Below are 22961 nucleotides of genomic sequence, written 5' to 3' on the forward strand. Positions count from 1 at the left end.
TCGTTAGGATAATAAGAGAGAGAGAGAGAGAGAGAGAGAGAGAGAATGGAATATTGCAAACTCGCTTGTGGAATTGTACATCCATAAAATGGAATTTTGCAATTTAGGGGAAAAGTGCTAAGTGATGTTCAAATATGTGCTATTGGCTGTAAAAATGGTATTCAAAATTACATTTTGAACTAATTTTCGCATTACAGGGTTTCCAAAGTTGATTGCAAAGTTCCATAGTCGCGTTGTAAATGTCTTCTAAGCTGTATGCAAGATTCCACTATTTGATTGCAAATTTCCACAGCGGACTTGTAATATTTCACTATTAATTCCAAACATTCCCCTTAATGATTCAAAAGTCCCATTATAAGGATCAAAACCCTTTTAAGTTAATATTTTTTCGTTTCGTTTTAACCAAACAAAACAATCCTTGCAATCTTCCACCATAAACAACAAAACTACTACAACCAAACGAACGCCAACCCGATCAATTACCGGCTACGATTCGCGAGACGCGCTATTATCACTCACGTTGAATTAGTAACCTCCTAAGCAAACTCACCAGCGTGCAAAAACCCGTGCTTCACAGTCTTCGGCACCGGTTCCGGGAAAGGTCCCGTGGAAAATGCCGAGGGAAACCCATTAGGTACAGCTTAACGGACAACGCTGTGCCGCGGGAAAAGGCCACGGGACGGTGACCCACACCGGAGCAAACGGGGAGTAATCTTTTAAGAGAAGCGTACATATTTTAATTACTTATTGTGCTTAATATGATGTAGACATTTTCCTCTCTCTCACGTACCGCATCCGGTCGAAGATGATCGGCGGGTTGGGTGGAAAGCGCTGGAGTGTGTGGAACAGAGCATCCACTTTAGGTTTTCGGTGGTACCCAACATTGCTGGAACATTGCGTTGGTGGAAAATCCTGGATGCGCTGCAAGAGCAGCTTCAACTAAGGTAAGAGCAAGATGGAGCAGGACACAATTTTCCGCGATACGAAAGAGAGATCCTCTTTCGAGTCACGTCACAACCTAGCTAAGGGAAAAGGATCCGAGGGGTAATGACAGTTTAATAGTAGGGATCTTACTACGGGCTACGAGGAAAAACTCTCATCTGGGTAAAGGCGTTTCCCCGGCGGGTTACACTTTCCACCAGCGCGCACACCAGGTTAATAAACCCAAAGCAGCACAACCACACAAACACACAGGCTACACGGGGGCGTGGCCTGCAAGCATCAGTTGTTTGACGTACGCATTGGTTTAGCCGGCAGATGCTAGGGCACTACTGACTGGTCCGTCCTACTCTGCGCAACCAAAACCCTTACACACGGGGGAGAGAAAAACACACTCGGGAACCTGTTTGCTGGCCCGTGCGCCATCTGGCCCGTACACCAAGCTGGGAAAAACCTCACTCAGTCAACATTTGTCCTCGCTGCCAGACAGTTCGTTCTTCGTGCTCGGCGGTACGTCAGTAATTTCGTACGTCGTGCGTCCGTTCCAGTGCGTGTCACCGTTCGGTTCGAACCGTTTTGTTTTGCTTACACACACTCACCCACACGAGCGTACACACAGGCAATCAAAATCGGCTGACAGAACATTGCTTGTGGACGGCACACTGTTTATCAACAACGCTCAAACACCGCATTATCAACACTGGCGGACGAAGTGGATTATTTAGTGGGTATTTCGATGTGGTAACGTTTGTTTGTATGTGTGTGTGCGTGCAATATTGTTTAGATTGTGATTTGAACAAACTAGTGTGAATATAGTAACGAAAAAACTGAGTGCGAATGCGGTGAGTCGAATCTTCTTCGTTTGCCGCCTAAATGTATGCAATGTATTGCACCGCAACATCATGAGCGAACAGTGAGATGAAAATGACGCGCCGCAATTGTTTTGATTGGCGTATTTGATGAAGGTTTAGCAGTTAGTTGATGCACTTCATCCTGTAAACGTTCCGCGAAACCACAGCCAAAAAGGATAATCAAATTAATTCGAATACCATACTGTGTTTAACGCTACTCGCGAGCGAAGGTGTACTCGTGTATGTGGAAGAGTGTGTGTGTGTGTGTAAAAACCGGAAGCATTTGGACAGGTTGTGAACTATGGTAATGATGCAATCACCAATGTCTGATTGCGGGCAACCGGAAAGCCCATCGCTCTCGCAGCCCAATTCGCCGCCCGCCTCGACCGAGCTGGCCTCACACTCGCCCAAGACAATCCTGCTAAAGGGTGGCAGCGGTGGTATCACCACCACCATCACCAACACCACCACCACACCAATCACCACGACGAACGGTTCGGAGGTTGAGACGGACGGTGCGAACGCGCTGCTGCTACGTTTCACCGACGAACGCCGCCTTTCGCTAACACCATCCGGTCAGCTGCAGGAGGCGGCCAGCAAGTGTGGCACGTTTCTGGATCTGCGCGCAAACAGCCACAGCACCAGCAGCAACAGCAACAGCAGTACCAGCAGCACCGAACCGCTGGATGGCGATCACGATCAAGCCGAGGGTGATCAGATGTTTGCCGACCAGGCGGACGCCAAACATGGCGACTATTCACCGTCGACGGAACCACAACATCACCAGCAGCAGCAGCAGCAACAGCAACAATCCCAGCAACCCCAACAACCGACGGACCGTGCAGTAAAGTTCTCGATCGAACGGTTGAAGCATCTGGCGGATGGGCATGCACTGGCCGTCCGTCACCATCCGCTACACCATCACCAGTCGGCGGCTGAGCAGCTCGTGTTGGCTGCGGCCGCCGGTGGCCATTTTCCACCCGGTGCTCACCCCGCGATGGGTGGCTCGGTGGTGTCTGTGATACCGTCCGGTTCGGTGTTGCCACCGCTACATCCGGCCGTCCTGCATCCGGTACATCCACCGCCCCACCCGTCCCACCATACGCCGGTGGCGGCTGGCGTCGCACCGTTGCAGCCGTCCTCCTGCTTCCCGCACGCGTCCGCGTCCGCCCCGACGCACCAGCCCCATCCCCATCAACACAGCCACCATCAACGCCACCATCAGGCGGCCGTAGCGGCGGCGGCTGCAGCGGCTGCCGCGGCAGCAGCAGCGGCCGCCGCCGCCGCCGTTGCGTCCGGCTCCGGCCCGGCCCAAACGCAACCTCAACATCCTTCGCAGCAGCAGCCATCGCCGCACGATCCCACGATCGCTAGCCCGAACCAGCATCATCCGGGCCACCCGTTCGCTATCAAATATCCGGCGGGCAGCGCATCGCCGACCGATCTCGAGATCGAACGGTTCAAGATAGCGCGCACCGCGATCAACAATACGGCCGCGTTTGCGGCGGCCGCTGCCGCCAAAGAGCTGTCCGACATTGGGTTCAGGATACAGCTGCAGGACGGTGGGCAGCATCACAGTGGGTATGCGCGTAGCGACACTAGCGAGGAACTGATCGTGGACGGAAACGAGGAAAGCTCGCAGGATGGGATCTCGGTAAGTTCTGGGAAGTGTGGAACGTGACACCTTGAGCAGGTCCATTCGAAGAAGTGTTAATCTCCAATTGTAGATAGGAGCATTGTTTTCGTTTAATATCCGCAACGGAATCGACTTGGCTATTTAAGTTTATAATCATCAGGACGAGGCCGGGATAATCCTTAGAGCTGTTGGGTAAAAGACTCGAGAAGGCCCCCCCTAGAATCTTTTGTGTGCAGTACTGTGGCCTGCCATTTTTATTGCACAAAGGGATTTTTGTATGGTCATAACAAGTTTCATATAAACATTGTGCATTGTTCCCTAATACTGTTACTGGACAGCGACTAGAGCAAGATAGTATACATTGTAAGAAGTGATTTGAAATGTGATTATTCTTATTTTTCCTCCTTTTCTGAATATCTATGCCCGTTAACAAGTATCCATGGAACCAATGTTCCGTTACAGTCCGGGAACACCGTGTATGTTGTAAGCCTGATTGGGCCCTCCCAGCGTAACCAAAAATTATTACGTAGCTCCTGTAATCCAATATAAATGGTCAGGATTTCCAATAAAATGGTCAGGAGAGAGAGGGGGATTTAATCGAATAATAAGCAATATTTCATTCGACTTAATTAACCATTTTGACCACACTGAAAGCACATTGAAAGCACACTGTGAAACATTCGCAACGTGTACTGCGGTTTGCATACTGTTTGGCGTAAAACGTATAGTGACGAACAAATTGTATCAGGGAGGGGGGGCCTTCTCGAGTTACCGAAATTTTATACATCCATTGAAGCCTTAATTATATAAACAATGTCTACATCATCTGTCTGTATGCGAAGTTCTTGTAATTTGCATGTTCTAAATTAACTGACTACTACTCAACCATTTCAATGACAAACTAAACACTAACGCGATCAGTACTCTCCGCCACTCTACCTTCACAGGGCTGCCCGGTGGATCTGACGCGCTCGATGGACAATGGGACCGATGCGAAAACGCACGCCATCCGCGACACGGACAAGGAGGCCGCCTCGAAACGGCTAGCCTTCTCGGTGGAGAACATACTCGATCCGAACAAATTTAACGGCAAGCACGGTGTTGCGACATCCGGCGGCGCACCCGTTACGGTCGGTGGTATCTTCGGTTCGAAGCTGAACGGGGGTGGCAAAATGGTGGCTGCACTCGGTGCTGCTGCTGCCGCTGCCGCTGCCGTCAACAGTGCCGGCGGCAACTACACTACCAACAATAACATCTGCACGGTTAACAACAACAACAACAACAACAACAACAACAGCATCAATAACAACAATGCAAAGTTCTGGAGCCAGGCCGGGTTGGAGCGGGACGATAAGTTGGACGACGATCACAGCGATTCGCGCTCCGGTGAGTACCGTTCAATGTAATGTCGATTTGTTACAACAAGGGGTAGTTTGTAATGGAGCGGTGTAGATGGCTCTCTGTTTTGATTCTACGTGTGAGTTGGTGAGGCTGGTAAACATATCATGTCGCATACAAGTGTTAGTGCATCGAGACAACCATGGCTGGCGGCGAAGCATATTGTTTTTAACCAACTCTTTGACGGTGTGAAAATGACATGACGGTGTGATGGGTAGCATTGATGTGTTTCAGTGGAAGTTAAGAAAACAAAAACAAGCGAGGATTCCTCTTACACCGCAATTATTTTGTCTAGACTGTGTCCTTGAATGTCTGCGCCGGAAAGTATGCAATTAGAATTCCGGTATCACTTTCGATTATAGTATTAGGTGTGAAGTGAAAGGCATAGTTGAGTGTTTTACAGCCCATACAACTAATGTCTCCATTTTTTAAGGCAATAAGAGTATATGAGCATCTATGACAATCTACGTCTTGTTGTGACATCTCAATACTTTTCACGGTCTGAATCTTTGAGGATTCTACAAGTTTATATCGACTACTATCGGGGAGTAGGCTACAGATCCATCGTCTAGCAATCCATTGTCTAGGGCTTTCTGGAGGACATCGACGCCTTCTCAGTTTGGGCCCAGTATGTCAGTTCTTTCTATGTGGATGGCCTTAAAGGACCTTACCGGTTTGGTCGTCCGGTGTCATTCTTATGACTTAACCACGAGCCCAGCGTTACCAATTCACTTTACGATGGTGAGGACATCGTACAATTTACAGAGCTCGTTGTTGTAGCGACTCCTCTATTGTCCTCAAACCTAATGGGTACATTGAAAGCTTGCACAAAACATTACCTAGCTTAAGCATTAACTTCCTTTTTCTTGATCTTCACATCAAAATTTTAATGGCCGCTCTCGAGCTCAACTACAATCAAAATCACCCCAAGAATTCCATGACCACCAACATTACTGTCCTTGATCGATCGGAATATCCTTGTAAGCCTGTGTGTAGAGCATTCCGGTACACTATCGGGTTGGCGAGATGAAGCCAACTACTAGCTAATCGAAGCTAACGTTGTCACGCTCAACCATCCTCTCCTTGAACCTGAGCCCAAAACCATGACACCCTACTGCATCACTTAGCATCACCGTACATGACCTTTTCGGCCGTGCTACAAAATCTCCAAATATTCCGAAAAGCCAACAACTGTCTAAAAGGGGCTTAGCATCTATCCTGACATCTGCTGCAACTGTCGCTATCCTGGCAGATAACTGCTGAAATACCTGGGCCAAATAATGAAAAAGAAAAATCAAGACCCGTCTGATACCACGGAAACAGACAGAAGCTGCTTTCCTGAGCCACGCATTACACGACTTCTACAAATAGAATCCACCTGATGATGGCCGACCGGTGCATTCGGTCCAGTGTCCGGGCAGATGCAATACGCATTCCTGCCACCGAATCGAAGCCGAACTCTTACAAAAAATTTCGCCCCCAAAAGCCTTGCACAAATCTTCAGCACTTCAGGTGCTGCAAAACTGGTGCATGCCTGGTAGATATCTCGTATGTTGCAGTTTGACGAGCTTAATCGAGAAGCATGGGAGGAGATAAAAAAAATTTTTGGAAACCTATCTCTCGCTCTGCCGTGTTGGAAAACAATCCGGCAAGGCCGGGTCGGGTATCGGACAGATAACATGCTCCCCAGCCAGGGGAAGCAGTCTAAAAAGACGCGGTTTGGTAGCTGCATAGCGTCCGCACGGTGCCGAACCGGACGTGCATTCCGTGCACCGTACCGATTGGTCAAAGAAACAAATAACACTAGCCTAACCTTTCCGCGCCAAAGCCGAAGATAGATCGCACTTAAACAAATAGCGAATGCATTGTTGTGTTGCCGACATTCAGGCGCCGTATCGGCCGCTGTTGCAATCACTGCTGCACCTTTCGCTCCGGCATTTCGCTGCAACTCTTTCGATTTCGTGTGCGTTTTTTTTGTTGTTGTGTGTGGTGTTGGTTGTTTTAAATCGCTCACAAGCGCATTCTCACACGCTCTTCGAAATCTGGCAGATGATTTGCCCCCGCCCAGCGATCAGGCCTGACAGCGACAGGCGATTGTGGCGATGGTCGATTAAGCGACGTGTCACTAGAAACGGGAAAGAAACACAGTCACACCAGGCCACAAACACTGCCCGGCAGCGAAACGGCATAGTCGTAAAAAGCCTTAAGCCCTATCAGCGGACCGAAGCGCAACGCCCGGCACGCCGAGAACGCCTTGGTGACGTTCGCCACGAATTGGAAGGATTGTTTTCCTTTGCAAAATCGAAAAACGGATCACAGTCGCCACTATCGCCAATTTCCAATTTGTGGGCCTTATTTGCGATGCGCAGGATTTGCCTTTTTTTGTTTTGTTTGACGTTTGTTTGTTTGTCTCTCATTCGTTGCCCCCCGTTCGCACATCGCAAATAGATTTGTTCCATCTGCCTGGTTGGTATCGTTTGCAGATTGCATTCACCATACTGCACTGTGCAAATGGTTGCACTGGGTGCTTGCTTCTGCTTTTTTTTTTTTTTGTTTTGCTCTGTGGACTGTCTTTGTCCGATAAGCCGAAACCATTTATGCTCGTCATCAAATCGTTTGCGATTTGTTTTGCTTTCATTTGCTTGGGTGAGAGTTTTATGCGTTTGTGAATTGTAACAGATTTTATATAAATAGTGATTGAGATATTGTATATAATGAAACTACATTGATTAAATACCAAACACTCAAAGTATCTGGCGCAATGAACGAAGGACATATAAGCTATTCAAAGACCAAGTACTTGAATAGACCTGTGCGACAAGGACTCTGTCTAAATCTGACGGAGACCTCTCAGTCGCGTTAGAGAGCAAGCTATTCTGAAGGCTTTTTGATGCGACTTCACTATGGTCCAGTGAATAAAGTCTCGCCTCGCGACTCCTAAGCTCTTAGGCTGGCCATGTCGTGAAAATGGTACCAGACGACCCAGACCGTAGAGTTGGTTTAGTTTAGTATAGGAGAGAAAGGGAAATTCTCTCCTATACTCATTGAACTCTTCAAGATTCGCGTTTCTTTGAATGTAAATAGAAATTGAAAAAGAATAGATGAGAAAGTCATAAAACTCCAAGTAATCCTCTAATCAGCCAATTAAAACTGCTCCTACCAATAAATTGCCTACATTTAGGCGTCAAAGATGTTTCGATTGCATTTATCCAAGAAAGCAATTTCTTTCTCTCTGGGAGCAATATCCATTAAAATCAATCTTTTACCACCATTGATGTACCATAAAATCAAACTTCCACCGTGATTATCTACCCCGTGTCGTATGTAACGTCCGGCGAAATGGCAGTAGCGGCGGCAGAAAATCGTCCCACCCTTCTAGCGTTCCATATGTGTTGCGTAGCGCTCATTCAAGCGAGTTTGCAATCGATTAGGGCAAATCGCAGCTAATTATAATTACCGTTTCGGCCGTCTCGATGCTGGTTGGTTTGATTTGTGAACTAGCGCACCGAGCGTACGCCGACCGTAACGCCGCCGTGCGATTCGCAAGAAGTTTTGTGCCGATAACTAGCATGGCCACCTCGTTCGTAGCGTTCGCTACGAATTTAACACCCTACTGTGGTGAGCTACCTCCAATCAGTGTTTCCGGCCGTAGTTGATGGTCAATATTCGATTACCAGCAGGACGTAGCGCACCGATCTACCCGCACCCACCCACAAACACACACACACACACGATCAATAGAACGGTAGGTGTGCGATACGGGAGACGACCGCGGACGGAAAGCTTGACGGAAAAACCCGCCCACTCGTAGTGCGGTTGAGGGAAATGCACTATTTATAAATAAAATATTGATCAATATTTAGTGGGCTAATTAGTGGCGGGTTTTAATTATAATTGTCCCCTATTAAATTCTCGCCACTCGTGCTTGCACACAAACACGGCGGCGCGCACACACACACACACACGCAGAGATTGGTGAGAATGAGCATATGGATAAATGGTAGTATACTCGCGCTCGGGATGGAGTATTTGCGGTGAGAAAGTCTGTAATAGTCTCATTTTGACTGTTGTGTCCCTCTTTCTTGTTCATTATGATGGGCTCTCTCACTTGTCATTAAAAAGTAGGTTAAAAGGATTAAAAAAGTCAATAGAGAGAGAGAGAGAGAAAGAGAGCGCAGCACGTAGTTTATGCTCTTCTTATACTAATATTAACGCTAGAGTACAACTGACACAAGTTTTGAGGTTATCTCTTTCTCTGCTAGTAGTACTCTTGGAGGAGATAACACAGAAGAATCGAGACTATGAAGACTCTCCAGAATCTCTAGTATCTTGTTCATCGCTCTATATCTTTGTAAGTGATATTCTTGAGCTATCTTCTAGCCCATTAGCAACAAAAGTTAATGGGCTCTGTAGTATCTCTAGTTTCTTGTCTATTTATCTGATTCTCTGTTAGTAGCATACTTAGAGGTGACATGACATAAGAGGCAAGATTTGTAAAGCTCTTTAATATCTTTAGTCTCTAGTCTATCTCCATGGTTCTCTGTTAGTAGTATTCTTCGAGGAGATAACTCATAAAAAGTAAGATTTAATCTTAGGGTCTCTAGAATCTCTAGTCTCTTGTCTATAGCTCTATCCCACTGTTTGTTGTATTCTTGAAGGAGATAGCTCATAAGAAGTAATACTTAAAGGGCTCTCTAGTATCTCAAGGTTTTAGTCTATCCCTCTGATCTTCTGTTAATAGTATTCTTGAAAAAGGTATCACGTAAATGGCTGGGCTTGTGAGGCTCTTTAATGTCTGTAGTGTTAGAAGTAAGATTAACTAGACTCTCTAGTATTAAATATTTTTAGACTTTCTTTCTGGTTCTCTATTAGTAGTATTCTTGCAAGAGATAGCTTATTAAAAGTAAGACTTTGTGGGCTTTTTTAATATCTCTAGTCTCTAGTCTATCTTTCTGTTCGCTTGTAAGAAGAGTTCTTCGTGGAGATAGCTCTTGAAGATGTGAGAATTAGTGGTCTCTCTAGTATATAAAGTCTCTAGTCTAGAGACTAGACGCTCTGTGAGCCTCTGTTAGAAGTATTCTTGCAGGATATAGCACATAAGTATTGAGTCTTAATTTCATCACTATTATCTCTGGTCTCTAGTCTATCTCTCTTTTAGTAGTATTCTTAAAGGAGATAGCCTATAACACTGAAGACTTAGCAGACTCTCTCGACTCTCTAGTCTCTCTCATACTTTATCTCTCTACTGCTCTGTTAGTAGTATTCTTGAAGGAGATAACCCATCAGAAGTAAGACTTAGTGGGCTCTCTAATACTTCTAGTCTCTTGTCTATCTCTAGTACTTCATCATTGAAATGAAGTTTTTTTCCACACGCTACTATGGTGACAGACATCACCCTTTCGAACGTCTGTATAAAATATGAGCCACAGGCACAGTCAGCACCGGTTTTCCGACCACACTACTACTCCATAAACGGGCTGTTATACCGTGGCTGTAAAACGGTTCACTAACCCGCCCGGAATGGGGGGGGGTGTACAAATATCCCCCTCTGCTGACGCGGCAAACTCTCGATGACATTATTGCGGATCCTCACACAGACACACGTTACGTGTTCGCACGTATGCGCATGCTTTCGGGTGTTGGAGTTGTAGCAGCGGAGAAGTCCACCACACTAGACACACTAGATTGACACCTCCCACAAGGAAGGGGCGAACGCACACTGCAAAACCACACCACGTACGCACCTTCGAGCACCCTAGCTGCGCTCCTGCCCGACGGGAAATCCTCGTAAATCCTTCACCGTGTTGACGATATGGCTGTGGTGTGTCCCGAAAGCCTAAAACTTTACACCATCCGGGTGCCTCCAGCTCGCTGTGCACCAGCTCGTGGACAAGGGTCCTGCGGTGGTTAGACACACTTGAAGCCTTTATCCTTGAAATGGTGTTGTTTCGCAAAATCGCTCTCGAAACCCAGGTTGAAAGTTCCTTTCCGGTGCGAACCCTCGTCTTGATGCGTGCCACAGTCAAACGAGCGGAACGCCGCGCCTTTCACCCAAGGCGACTCCCGGTGGCCTTTCCGTTGGGGCGGGGTCAGCAGAACATTCCCGTGTGTTGGAGCCTGTTGGACGTTGCCGGCGCCGGTTCACGGTGTCATTAATTTAATTACACGGCTGAGTGGTGGCTTAGGAGTCGGCATGCCCGTCCCGATACCCGACCCGTTGCGTCGAAGGATAACGAGTTTACGCACCAATGGCGACCGAAAAAGGGTTGCCAACCGCAGGCACGGGCTTAGAATTTTAATTTCAAACCACCAGCGCTTCGTGGCGATTTTTCGGAATGCCGCAAAGTGTTGTTAACGCATCAAACCCGCGTACAAGCGAATTGCGATGGCCTGGGAAAAGGGTTTTTAGCTCGGAAGCACCGAGAGCGCACCGTATCTCCGTATCCGCCGGGCACGCTGAGGATTATTGGTATTAGTATAGTTTAACCGGGGTTTTGATTGTGGTTCTTCGCTTCACCCGCTAGAGCGACAGATTTTGCAATCGGGGATTAGTACGCTAGACAGTTGGCACCGGCACCGAGCGGCGGGATGGGAAGGTAGTGTTCGCTCCATTTTAATAGACCATTGTCACGTCGTCGTTAATTATTTCATCATTTACCATCGCCATTGATGATGGCGCGAATGGAGCATACGAAGGTCGATGTCGCCCCGGTGTACTACGAATCGAAAAGCATGACCACAGGCCGATGCAGACACGCACGGTTCCTAATGAAGTGCTAAGTAAGTCAAGTTTTGCAGTTTTTAAACCCCAAAATTGAATAGCCCATAAGCTCGGGCTCAGGGTACGTGGAAAGCGCTACTTGGACGCTAGATCTTTGAATAGCGCGTACCACACAAATCAATAGAGTTCCCGCTGGAACGCTGCAGTGTGTGCCGGCCAACTCTCAATATGGTCGCATTGCAGAATCTCGTTAGATAGAAGATATCAATTAATAAGTACAACAGAGCAGCCTTGGCGACCGACAGCGTGTGGCACCTTTTTTCGTACAGTGACGCAACAGACACAAATTTACTATCCCCGGTAGAGCATCAGCATCAGTACGATCCGATAATGCGACACCGTTCCATACATTCAATCCCACTTTCGGCCAGCCCTGGATGGGACCATAAAGCTTGCTCCATTTTGTTCAATGATTGCGAATAAATATTAAACCATGCGTGCTGGCTCCAGAATATCCAGAGTGCTCCGGAGCGGTGGTCCAGATATTTGCAGGTCCGCCAAAAGCTCCCGTGTCGCCAGTGGTGCCCGGGAAAGAAATGTTCAACAAAGCATTTAAGCTCAAGCGTCGTCGGTGCTGTCGGATGACCATTACTGGACGCAACCTCGGTACCTGGGCCCGGGTCCCAAAGACCAGTAGCGCATCCAGCCACCCCGTTATCGGTTTGCTCCATAATAGATGATATCGTGCAGCATTCCAATCTCGTCGCAATATAATACACTTGCTTCGCCCGTAAACGACCTAAACCTGCCGGATTAGATTATGGTCGACCATTGCTCCGCTGCAAACCCCGAGAGCGTACCGGGTGTTTGAGACCATAATTAAAGGATTTAGCACAAATAGGGTAAAAACATGGGTTCTTCCAGGTACTGGCCGGGTACCCGGGGCGTATGCGGTCCCGGTAAGCCTCTTGCAGATTTGGAGCAGATTGGCCAGCAGGATTAAGTCCTGCATTTCTTATCACGCAATCCCGCGTAGCGCAAATGGAGCTCGTACCTTATCCAGGGTGGGGTGGAGAGCATGGGTACCCTTATGAGCTGGGTTTTGTTGTGCTTGGGGTTATTTAATTATTTACTGTTATGACCATCGGCCGGCTAACCACCGTTCGGGGCGGAACGGAATTGGATCGTTTGCAAAACAATTGCTTTACGCTTTACTTGGCTGAAGCGTAGCGTAGATTTAGTTGCGAGTCTCTATGTGTGTGTCACTGGCGGTGGCAGAGACTTGGAACGCCTCAGAATCAATAGCTGATGCTGCAAATTGCTCCCAAAGACCTGGTACGACTGGACATGGAACGACAGCATCAAGTCCGCCATCCGGTAGCAAATGATGCAAGAGCGATGCGAAGATCCATGATTTATTTCTTACCACGAGCACTACAGGCGGTAAAGAACTGATAATAGCCCGGGGCTAGATAATCCAACTGCGGGATAATAACTTGGATAGCTTCAGACTCGAGTCTCTCTCACGCTCTGCTGTTACAACCCGTATCATTCCTTCATCCTGCTCTCAACCATCCACAATCAGCGCATCCAATTATGGGAATAGTGATTATCTGTCAACCATTTGGTCCAACTCTAATCAACACACACACACACAATGCTGCACGCTATCGAATGTCAACCAGGCATTATATTCCATCCAGTGTACAGTGGTCCTCAGACAAACTTTGTACCGGGCTTTCTTATGCTAAATGTCAATTCGACCACCACCATCCTGAGCAGCGTGAGCATCGGGACATCTTTTGTGTCCTATTTCGACAGCAACTCTAAATTCCGGTTCCGGGATATTTGGCCGATCGATTCCCAGCCGTTCCGAACATATGCACCGCATTTCTCGCAAAACTTCACTCACAAAACCCATCTCACAGCAGCACTGCCAAAACTCCGGTTCGCTTTCACTGTCCGACGGCTTTTGTTAGGTTCGTAACTTATTCCAATCTAGCCGACACCGTCCGCCCGGGTGAACTTTGCGTCCGTTCCCAGCGCGACTGGACGAACTGCACCGCACTATCGATTAGCAGACCTGTGCTCCGGCGTTATCCGAACCGGCCACCATTTTGTTGATTCACCATCACCACCGGCTGGACGGAGTTTTTGCCTTTAAACAATCGCACCCCGGAATTTGCACCCGCAATCATCGTCCGACGGCACACTTATCGGTAGCGCCATCTACCGGCGCCATCGTTATCGTACCATTTGCACAAAACGCTCTCATTTTCATTCGCCACCGTACCGGGTCGTTCGGCAAGGGATTGTGCAACCCTCGCCAGTAGCATTAGTAATAATAATAATCATGAAAAACCCACCCACTCGATCCCAAGTTGCCCAAACTTCAGCCACCCGGCAGCATCCGCCAGACAAACAATCCCCAGCCATCAACGCATACGACGACGGGATCATCGCCAGGACGCCATCACGATGATGATGATGGGATGGCGAAACGCTTAATTTTCTACCACACCAAGCACCTCGTTTTGGCGTTCCTTCGTCACTCACCCACCCAGATAAAGCCCACACCACCGGTCTGCCACAAAATGTTGGTAATTTTATGACGGTTTAGTAGAGTGCGCTAATTAATCGAAATTTTATAATTACCTGACTTCTCCCGGTCGGCAAAAGCGGGAAAGTTTTGTACGGGACCGGTCGAGAGGGGGCCGTGGAGAGTTTTCTGTGTAAAGGGGTGGGGGGGACATTTATGGACGTTTATCGGATGGGATGAGAGTGAATAATTAGAGTGTGGCGGGTTTGGGTGAGCACGGGATGAGCTAAAAACACACACACACAACCACAGGACCATGGTCGGGCAGACATTTTGAATCGGTGTAATTATGAAGCGTCTACGGTATGCGACGCCTACGCTTACTGTGGTGGACAGTGTTGCTGTTGAGAAATCGGACACAATCTGGCAGAGGACATTCTTAATAGGTATTTTATATTTTTAAAAGTCGAAAACAAAAAATACTTAAATGTGCTAAATATGCTCCCACCAAGCGTGAATGAACCGAGAGTGAAAAGAAAATGGCACCGGTTAGTGGATGAAGAGTGACACGTGATTTAGTTCTGGTAATAGTAAATCGATTGAGTAACCCTGCAGCTAACTAGCCTATCGCAGGCAGCAGTCGAGAAAAACTAACTACCTTTATCGAGACGAGTGTACCCCGAGGCAGGTGTCTGCATACATTCAGGCGTAAAGTAGAACCCGTGCGATGGGATGCGTAGTGGTGTGTTTGGGTTACATCCTCACCATCGAACAGTTTATGCAGTCCTTTAGTGCAATTAAAAAGTTCATTATAATCACATGAGTGTACGTGTGTGTGTGTGTGTTTTTAACCGGCTGTGTGTGTCTACATCGGTGTCTGCTAAATTGCTGACAGTAAAGTTTATCGTCACATCAACAAAACAGGTCATTAGCTCATGACTCGGTGTGATAGTGTTACAAGAGTGGACTCCCGATTGCCGTCGGTATGTGCGACTCCGTCGGTATGTGTGTAGTAGTCTGGAGAGTAGTGTGGATGGGACAGTCCTTTGTTTACTGTGTATATGGGAATTGATGGTAGATGTAAACATTTATGATCGCCTATTTATGACACCTACACCTGCACTTATTTATATGCGGCGAACGAGTGGCGTCGGTGTGACGGAACCGCACTCAGGACGTTTTCTACTGACGTTTAGGCGGGGACCTCATATGACAGCTGTGTACTCTAGAGGAGTAGCTTTGTTTTCTCAAAAAGTCCTCAGTTCCCCGACATCGTTGTTTGCGTGTGTGTTTTGTGAATTAGCAAATAAATACCTTTGCCATTACCAGATATCCTTTCCCCACGTCCTCGGCCCTTACGTCCTAATCATGCACCAAACAAACACACACGCATTTGCCCAACCACGGAACGGGCTCGATCAAAGCCGAAGAAGCCAACCGGAGCATTAATCTGTGCGATAAAACGGCGAATTGAAATGCAATTAAAAGCCAGCGTCAAGGGACGCTGCCCCCGGGGCGCATCGGTTACAAGCAAACTACAACTGTTTATCAACCCGGAAAAACCTGGAGGGGTTCCTGGTTTCCGCTAAGCCGTGGGACATTCAACGGACGAATTCCCCTGACAGTTTGCATCCAGCGCGACCCCGTGGGACGGACGGTCTGTCACATGTGTGTGTATGCGTGTGTGTGTGTATGTGTGTGTGTGTGTGTGTGTGTGTGTGTGTGTGTGTGTGTGTGTATGTGCACCGGACACAGCTCTGTGGACGTGTTGCGACAACGGTGACACGCTGGTTTGCTGGTAATCTTGAACTAATTGATGGCAACTGCTATTTCAATTACCCGTTTGTCAGTGTCGGGACCCTTCGCGCAAAACCGACCAGTTGACAACGATAATAAGAATCGTTCGGTCAAAAACGATTCGACACCGGCTATTCGTACCACCTGTCCCTAACCTGATCACGCAAACCATTCACACGCAGTACCATCGGTAACGCGCGAGCACTTTTAGCAGCCGTAGAACTTGTGGTGTATCTCTCAGTCTCAGTAGGAACAATCCAAAAAAAAAGACTTCAACCAGGAACTTCTAGAGCGAGGCCGTACGTTAAGCGATTGCCCAAACTGGTCGCAAGAAAAGCGATCCAAAATCGAGGAAAATCAATTCCCGATACGGTTGCTCCCTGGATGGTTCCGGTCTTTGCGAGGGCGAGAAGGTATAGCCCAACCATTCGGACGCTTCCGATTTCTTGGGTAGTAAAATTAATTCAATTCGTTTCCAATAAACCCTGCGTGAGGTTCGCCCGTTGTGTGCGTGTGTTGATAATTGATTGAGGTGAGGATTGCTACTCAACACCGTCTCTGGACCGTCCTCCACTGATTACCTACTACTCGTTTGGCAGATCCCTCGATCAATCGCTCGAGACAGACGTAACAAGTCGTGAGTTTTGAAGGGGGTGAGGGTGGGCGACAGGTTTTTTTGCGGCATGGTGACCATTTATCTTTCTGGACAAGATTTTCCGCAAGGGATGGTCTCTTTTTTTCTTTTCCTTGTCATTCCACATCGTTATCCTAATCCCGGAACGCGACCGAAATAATGCCCGAAACTATTCGGGAGTTCGCACGCGATAATTGGTCCTTAGTGGAGTGTCCCTGGCCCTGGTTGCAGGTTTTTATGCGCTGTTGTTGTTTGTTGGCCGAGATTGCTCGCTTTGCCGCTGGCTTGTTGGCGAGCTCTCGAGAACCCTACTGCCACACCATCGCCTAGACAACGGGAGGCTGGTAACGCCTTCGGGAAATTAATTGGATCAAGTATTACTAAAACTCGCTCACGCCGACACACGCCCGCAGCAGCAACTGGCAGCTCTAATTGATCGTTTTGTACCATCAATTGTGACATGGCAGGCAGTTTAGGATCTGACGGCTGGCACTGCGCTAGACAGTCCCAACTGTACAACACCCATTATATTCTTTTTTATTGTGTGAACCGAAAACTGTCATTCCGTTTAGGTGTTCATTTTTTCTCTCTCTCTCTCGCTCTCGTGGTCTCTCTCTTTATCTCACACACGGTACACTCACATTTCTGCTTAGCGGCTGATGTATGCACAGAAGCATAGTTAAAAGCGAACCGAAACATTCACCTTCTCCAAGGGTGCCAGCGGTACAGAAGACACGGACAGAGGACACACACACACACCGGAGACAAGCGATGTTACCCTATGTGGCAGCAGAAAGAGATTTTATGCAAATTGATTTCCGATTTAACGGTTCGGTGGAATTTACTTTTGCGTACCGACCGGCAATGGTTGCGTGATTTCGGTCCTGATTAGTATTTCAATTCTCGCTACTTCGCCCCAAAAATCCCGCAAGTCCCATAGTGTACGTCGCACACATACGAGCGGGTGTTGAGTGTGGGTGAGAATGAAATTAATTACTTCTTCAGCCAACCGTCCAATTCTCTTCTTCTTCGTATTTGTATGTGTGTGTGTGTGCGTGTGAGGATGTATTTTTTCCCAATTTCTCTCTCTCTCTCTCTCACACACATACACTCTTGAGGCAGACAGGACAAGCGTTTCCAAAATCAGTTCTGATGTATGTCCCAAAAATCGACTCCATACGCGGGAAGGGTGACAGAAAGATTTGTGACAGTTTTGTCCGGGCAAACGATAGCATTCAGCGCCGATTTATAGGATTTAGATCATCCGTGATATTGCGTTACAGCGTACGAGACAGCACCGGGAACAGATAGACAGACAGACACACCCAGCTCGTGGAAGCTGGGTACGGTTTTTGAGGTTATGGTTCTTTGTCCTCGATCTCGATTTCTACCAAATCCCAAACAAAACCCGACCTATCAGTGGCTCTTAGTAATCGCCACTCGCTAACTCGTCTCCCACATCTGTCTCCATTACATTTGTTTACTAATTTATAAAGCACAACAAAATCGGACAGCTTCACACCTTTCAAGCGCGGAACAGTATAAACCCATTCCACTTTGCAACTCGTGCAACTCGTTAAGGCGTCGTGTGGAGCTGTTTATGATACTTTCAACACTACTGGTATCGCTTAAATGTCATCACACCAACCACCCATCCATCGCTGTTCGGCTTTAATTGCCATTTAGCACACACACACACACACCAGCTCCAGGCATCAATAGCTGGTTGACGCGTACGGGACAAAACTTTGTCCCACAAAAGCGCCTCAGCAATCATCTCCGTACCTCGTTTGGATTGTCTTTTCTCGCTCCTGCTATATTTGTCATCGGCTCGTATTCATCGCCCGGCTCGAAAGATGAATTTAATGAACTCCCCCGTTGCGCGAAGACAGCGTCCGTATCCCGGCTGTCTACCGACCGGAAAGCGGAAGCTGTGAACCTGGGTTCCGACCAGGCGAAGTACTGTCTTACGCTTCGCCTGGGCTAAGAAGCAGCATGGTTTGGTTGGTTGGTTGAAGTTTGGCAGGAAATTGATATGTTTACTGTGATAATAAATTGTTTCTCGTACCTCGGGGAACAAAATGGCGGGGAACGCAGCCAGACGCGCGCGTCAGCTTTGATGAAAACTTCGTCTCGGAACGACCCGTTAGCGTGAGTCTTTGTACCCGACCGAGAAAATATTGACATCAACAGCGTTGCATAGGAATGGTGTAATAATTGCTATAAATTATAACGCCATCTTGTGCCGGAAATGGTCGTGCGAAAAAACGTGCAACTTCCCGTACCTCAATTACTTAGTCAATTACCACATCCTGAGTGGTTGAGCGGTTTTTTGAGACCTTGTGTGTGTGTGTGTGTGTGTGTGTGTGTGTGTGTGTGTGTGTGTGTGTGAGTGTTATTTTTCTGACACCAGCATCAGGATGTCTTTTATGAGTTGCTTACTGTCAGCAGTGTGCAGTGTGTGGGTCGCGAAGCCAATGGCAGAAAATTAATTACCGAGCTGTAGTAGTCGTTTGCGCCTCGTAACACACAATCTTTATCTGTTTTCTACCTTTTTTGTATTTCCGATGCTGCCACAGTTAAGGATGTGAACGATATTGATCAGGATGACATGGGCGATGACACGATGGGCAGCGACATGGATGACCATGCCAGCGAAACCGACTCCAAGAAGGATGGTTCGAACAATCGGGGCGGCGATGGCAAGTCGCAGGGCAACAGCTCCAAACCCAGACGGTAGGTGTTTCAGTCTCGGCGTGCGGTGTAAGTACCCCCAGATTCTGATTATCGCCGTTTGTTTGTATCTTGCGACAGTGCTAGGACGGCGTTCACGTACGAACAGCTGGTTTCGTTGGAGAACAAGTTCAAAACCACGCGCTACCTGTCAGTGTGCGAACGGCTCAATCTGGCTCTCAGCTTAAGTCTTACCGAAACGCAGGTAAGTTTGACAGCTGTCATGTTTTTATTGCTTGCAAGTAGAGACATCCGTGAGATCGGAAGATATCCAAGGGGCATCAGCAATCGATATCAGTGGAACATTTTGCTCGCTTATCTTCCCACCAGGTAAAGATCTGGTTCCAGAATCGTCGGACAAAGTGGAAAAAGCAGAATCCGGGTATGGACGTCAACAGCCCAACGGTTCCACCACCGAACAGTGGCGGCTCGTTCGGGCCGGGATCGTATGCCAGCAGCCTGCTCTATCCACACGCCATGCCCTATCCTCCGTACGGACCGTACTTCCATCCGCTCGGCGGACATCACCTCGGTCACTCGCACTCGTAATCGGACCCGGTCCTGCTTCCTCCTACAATCCTGGTTGTGCAATAACGATGCCCCTTCCCTACATCCAAAGGTAAACTAGAACTACACAAAAAGGCGCATTTTCGGGAACATTAGGAGTATCGGGAGGAAAAACATTCACAAGTAATAGAAAGAGAGAGAGAGAAGGGAGAGAGAGAGAGCAGAGAAAAAAACCAAATCAAAATTTTTAGCACGTAAGATTTACTCGTAATACGCAAAGTCCACAACGTCAAATCTTAGGCTTACCCGGCATTAGCAGCAGTCCATTCGATCAGCGCATCAGTTTACGGCCCCCTCCCCCAGCGTAGTAATCACAGTCTTCGAGTTAGGTTTTGAGAATAAACGAGATACTAGCAAAATAGAATTAAAAGAAGATACAGCTCCGCTTGCTCGTACACAGTCGATCAGTCGCGCACCCGAAGCACACTCGCCGCCCGAAAAATCGCAAGCTGGTGAGCTGTGGCGTCGCTGTACAGGTTAGGTTAAGGCTTCCGATGATCGATACGTGAACGGGCGGGGGCGAGCTGTTTTGTTTTTAAAAACTATATATATATAAAACTTTTAAAATAAGTACAATGTACATTTCAACTGTAAAAAAAACAACAACATACACAGCATGTCTATCGTGTCCTTAGCGAATAGCGAAAAACGAGGAGCCAAACCTAGAAAGCGATAATAAGGACGCGAACATTGAAGCATAGGAGATACCGATGGATATGGTGACGGAGAGTGAGAAGAACAGATAACAAAAAAAAACTAAAATAAATTATAAAAACTTACAATACTTAAGCATTACTGTGTCACGTTACTTGTGTATGTTGGAAAGAAATCTTGGGAATCGTGATGAATGGTAAGGTAAGGTAAGTATAGGACATCATCACCAAGTGGACATCGTTTTGGCCAAACTATTGTCAACTTTTAATTATTGCCACACCATTAAAAGTTCAGCAACGGTTGCAGATAGTTGCGATAGGTTGGCCATTATCGGATGTAATGAGTCTTAAACGCAACACATTACACTCCTTTTCCCCCCTGAAAACTATTCCCGGCGGTAAGCAACCTGCAAACACACACACCAAACCCCGACCAGAGTATCCGAGGACACCCGGTGCAATCATAACAACAATAGCGATAAATACGACAGGCACATTCATTCTCGCGGAAACTTGTTCCTCTATTATTTACAAATGATCGTTCCATCTGTCGAGTCGTCGAGGACCTCGAGCGAATCAAAACCCGAAGCGCAGAAGCAGGAAAGAAACTTCATACGTACACGGGAAAAGAATCCCACCCGTGTTGTAAGGACCCTTCCACCGATGTCCACCGTACGGACGGTGACGTCTAAAAAGGGGATTGCCCAAAAACCTAACCTCACTATCGCGCAGCAGGCGGTGCAACCCGGGTGTGGACATTCTCCGCTGGGAGTGTACCGATTTCCAGTTGAGCTGAAAAGTGTACAATTAAACGAAATTAGGGTTTTGTTGAATAAAAACCTAGACGCGAGCTGGGAAAGTTATTTATCGCCCTTTTCGAGAAGAAAAAAAAACTTGACGCGAGAGTGTCTCTCTCTCTCTCTCTCTATCTCTCTGGGGAGGATCATTAATTTTGACTGTCGCCTTTAATTGTCGCCGAATCTCAGCCGGGCCTGGGGTGCCTGGTTGACAGTTTCTTCCAACCCCTTAGCAGCCCGCTGCTGAGCTTGTTTTTGTATCGTAATTATTGCGATTTAAAATGCGCCGCTCCCAGTAGAGGTACGGTCGATGGTTTCAAGTGGCCTCAACAGATTAGCGATCGCCCGAGGCATTACGCTTATCTGCCAAGTGGACTGCAGTATTTGTTTTTGCCGCTTGCGGGATGTAAACAAAGGCGTACCTTGCGACCTGGACCGGCGAATCAAATGACAGCTGTCAAACGGTGAGCAGGCTAGTAGCGCACAGGCCACTACGTCACCGCTAGCTGTCAGTGACACCGATATTTGGCAATGTATCAGCAATTTGAACCTGTGACGGCTTGCTCGCACTAGATTAATGTCCCATATTGCGTTACCCTGGCGCCGCTGTGACGGTTTCTCGATGGACCGCAAACAACAACGGGAGAAAAAAATTATGAACCGATACAGCACCACACCACTATTATTAATCGCTTTCACAGTGGTCTCTCAGATCTCGCGACCGAACGCAAAACACCCGACAACGGCGACGGTGGCGTTTGCTCATTACCCGAAACACGTATCATTTTCTAATGAGCCTCCGACATGATGCGACAGCCCCTCAACGCCCGCCCGTACCGTGAACATGATGATAACAAACGAACACGCCCGCATCCGCATCTCCCGCGCGAGGTCCCTCCGTGTCACAGGATCCACGCCAAACGAACCATGGCTGCTGCCATGACGAGTCGGGTGTTTGGTTCGCTGTGCGCCTTCTGTGCCTTTGCGTCCCGAGGGAAATCGTTTGGTCGGGTTTTTTGTGTGAGTGTCACCGGCTGCCTTTTCGGGCGTTTGCAACCCCTTGCACATATTTATGCTATTATCGAGTTAATAGGGAAGGCACTTCGGCGCGATTTAATGCCCACAACCCCTCACACATCGCACGGGGTACCGGGCGGGTTCGTCACATCGATATGGCGTTATTATAATGCACACTTCCACTTGCACACAGCCACCAGACTGCTCACTTTAGGGACCAGGGAGAGTCCCCCGTGCCGTTGTCTGGTAACTGTCTTGGCGACGATTAATCTCCTCACCGGGCGCATTCACACAGGACTCATATATTTGTCAGTGGTGCTGAAGGTAGTTACGTTTTATCTTTTTGATTGTACCGTGTACCGACAGTTTGTCAAACACGGTTGGGATCATTATTTTTTACTCACCAAGGACCTTTTTTTGTGCGTTGGGCTAAAGCTACCTCATGTCTTTGAGCTATTCCCCGTACTCAGGATATCAGATTCCCCTCTACGTCTAGTGTTGGTTCGAACAATCCCTTCCCGAATGTGTAGCCTCTCCAAAGCTACATCATTCGCTAGAAACCAGGAGCTACACCATCACCACCGCAATCACCAACAACTGAAACAAACGCAAACGAGACTTGACGCGAGGTGTTAATTACTTTCGCTTCATACGCGCGAAAACGAACCTCCAATGTCTG

The 22961-nt window shown here is 47.8% G+C and overlaps 1 protein-coding gene across 1 annotated transcript; it reads left to right on the forward strand.

The window, feature by feature from the left end:
- Positions 1-1324: 1324 nt before the first annotated feature.
- On the forward strand, positions 1325-19969 carry LOC118508129 (homeobox protein slou-like). The gene is made up of 5 exons (XM_036051829.1): positions 1325-3444; positions 4374-4812; positions 19095-19251; positions 19330-19453; positions 19579-19969. Exons 1-5 carry the CDS (start codon positions 2092-2094, stop codon positions 19795-19797), a joined length of 2292 nt encoding a protein of 763 aa, XP_035907722.1. The 5' UTR covers positions 1325-2091; the 3' UTR covers positions 19798-19969.
- The last annotated feature ends 2992 nt before the right edge of the window (positions 19970-22961 follow it).

The sequence above is a fragment of the Anopheles stephensi genome, chromosome X (genome assembly GCF_013141755.1).
Source record: "Anopheles stephensi strain Indian chromosome X, UCI_ANSTEP_V1.0, whole genome shotgun sequence".
Lineage (NCBI taxonomy): Eukaryota > Metazoa > Arthropoda > Insecta > Diptera > Culicidae > Anopheles > Anopheles stephensi.

Excerpts from the sequence above, each read along its gene's own strand:
- LOC118508129 (XM_036051829.1), top strand. The coding sequence starts at position 2,092 with ATGGTAATGATGCAATCACCAATGTCTGATTGCGGGCAACCGGAAAGC. Across the intron at positions 4,813-19,094 it reads TCACAGCGATTCGCGCTCCG|TTAAGGATGTGAACGATATT; the intron begins GTGAGTACCGTT and ends ATGCTGCCACAG. Across the intron at positions 19,252-19,329 it reads AACAGCTCCAAACCCAGACG|TGCTAGGACGGCGTTCACGT; the intron begins GTAGGTGTTTCA and ends ATCTTGCGACAG.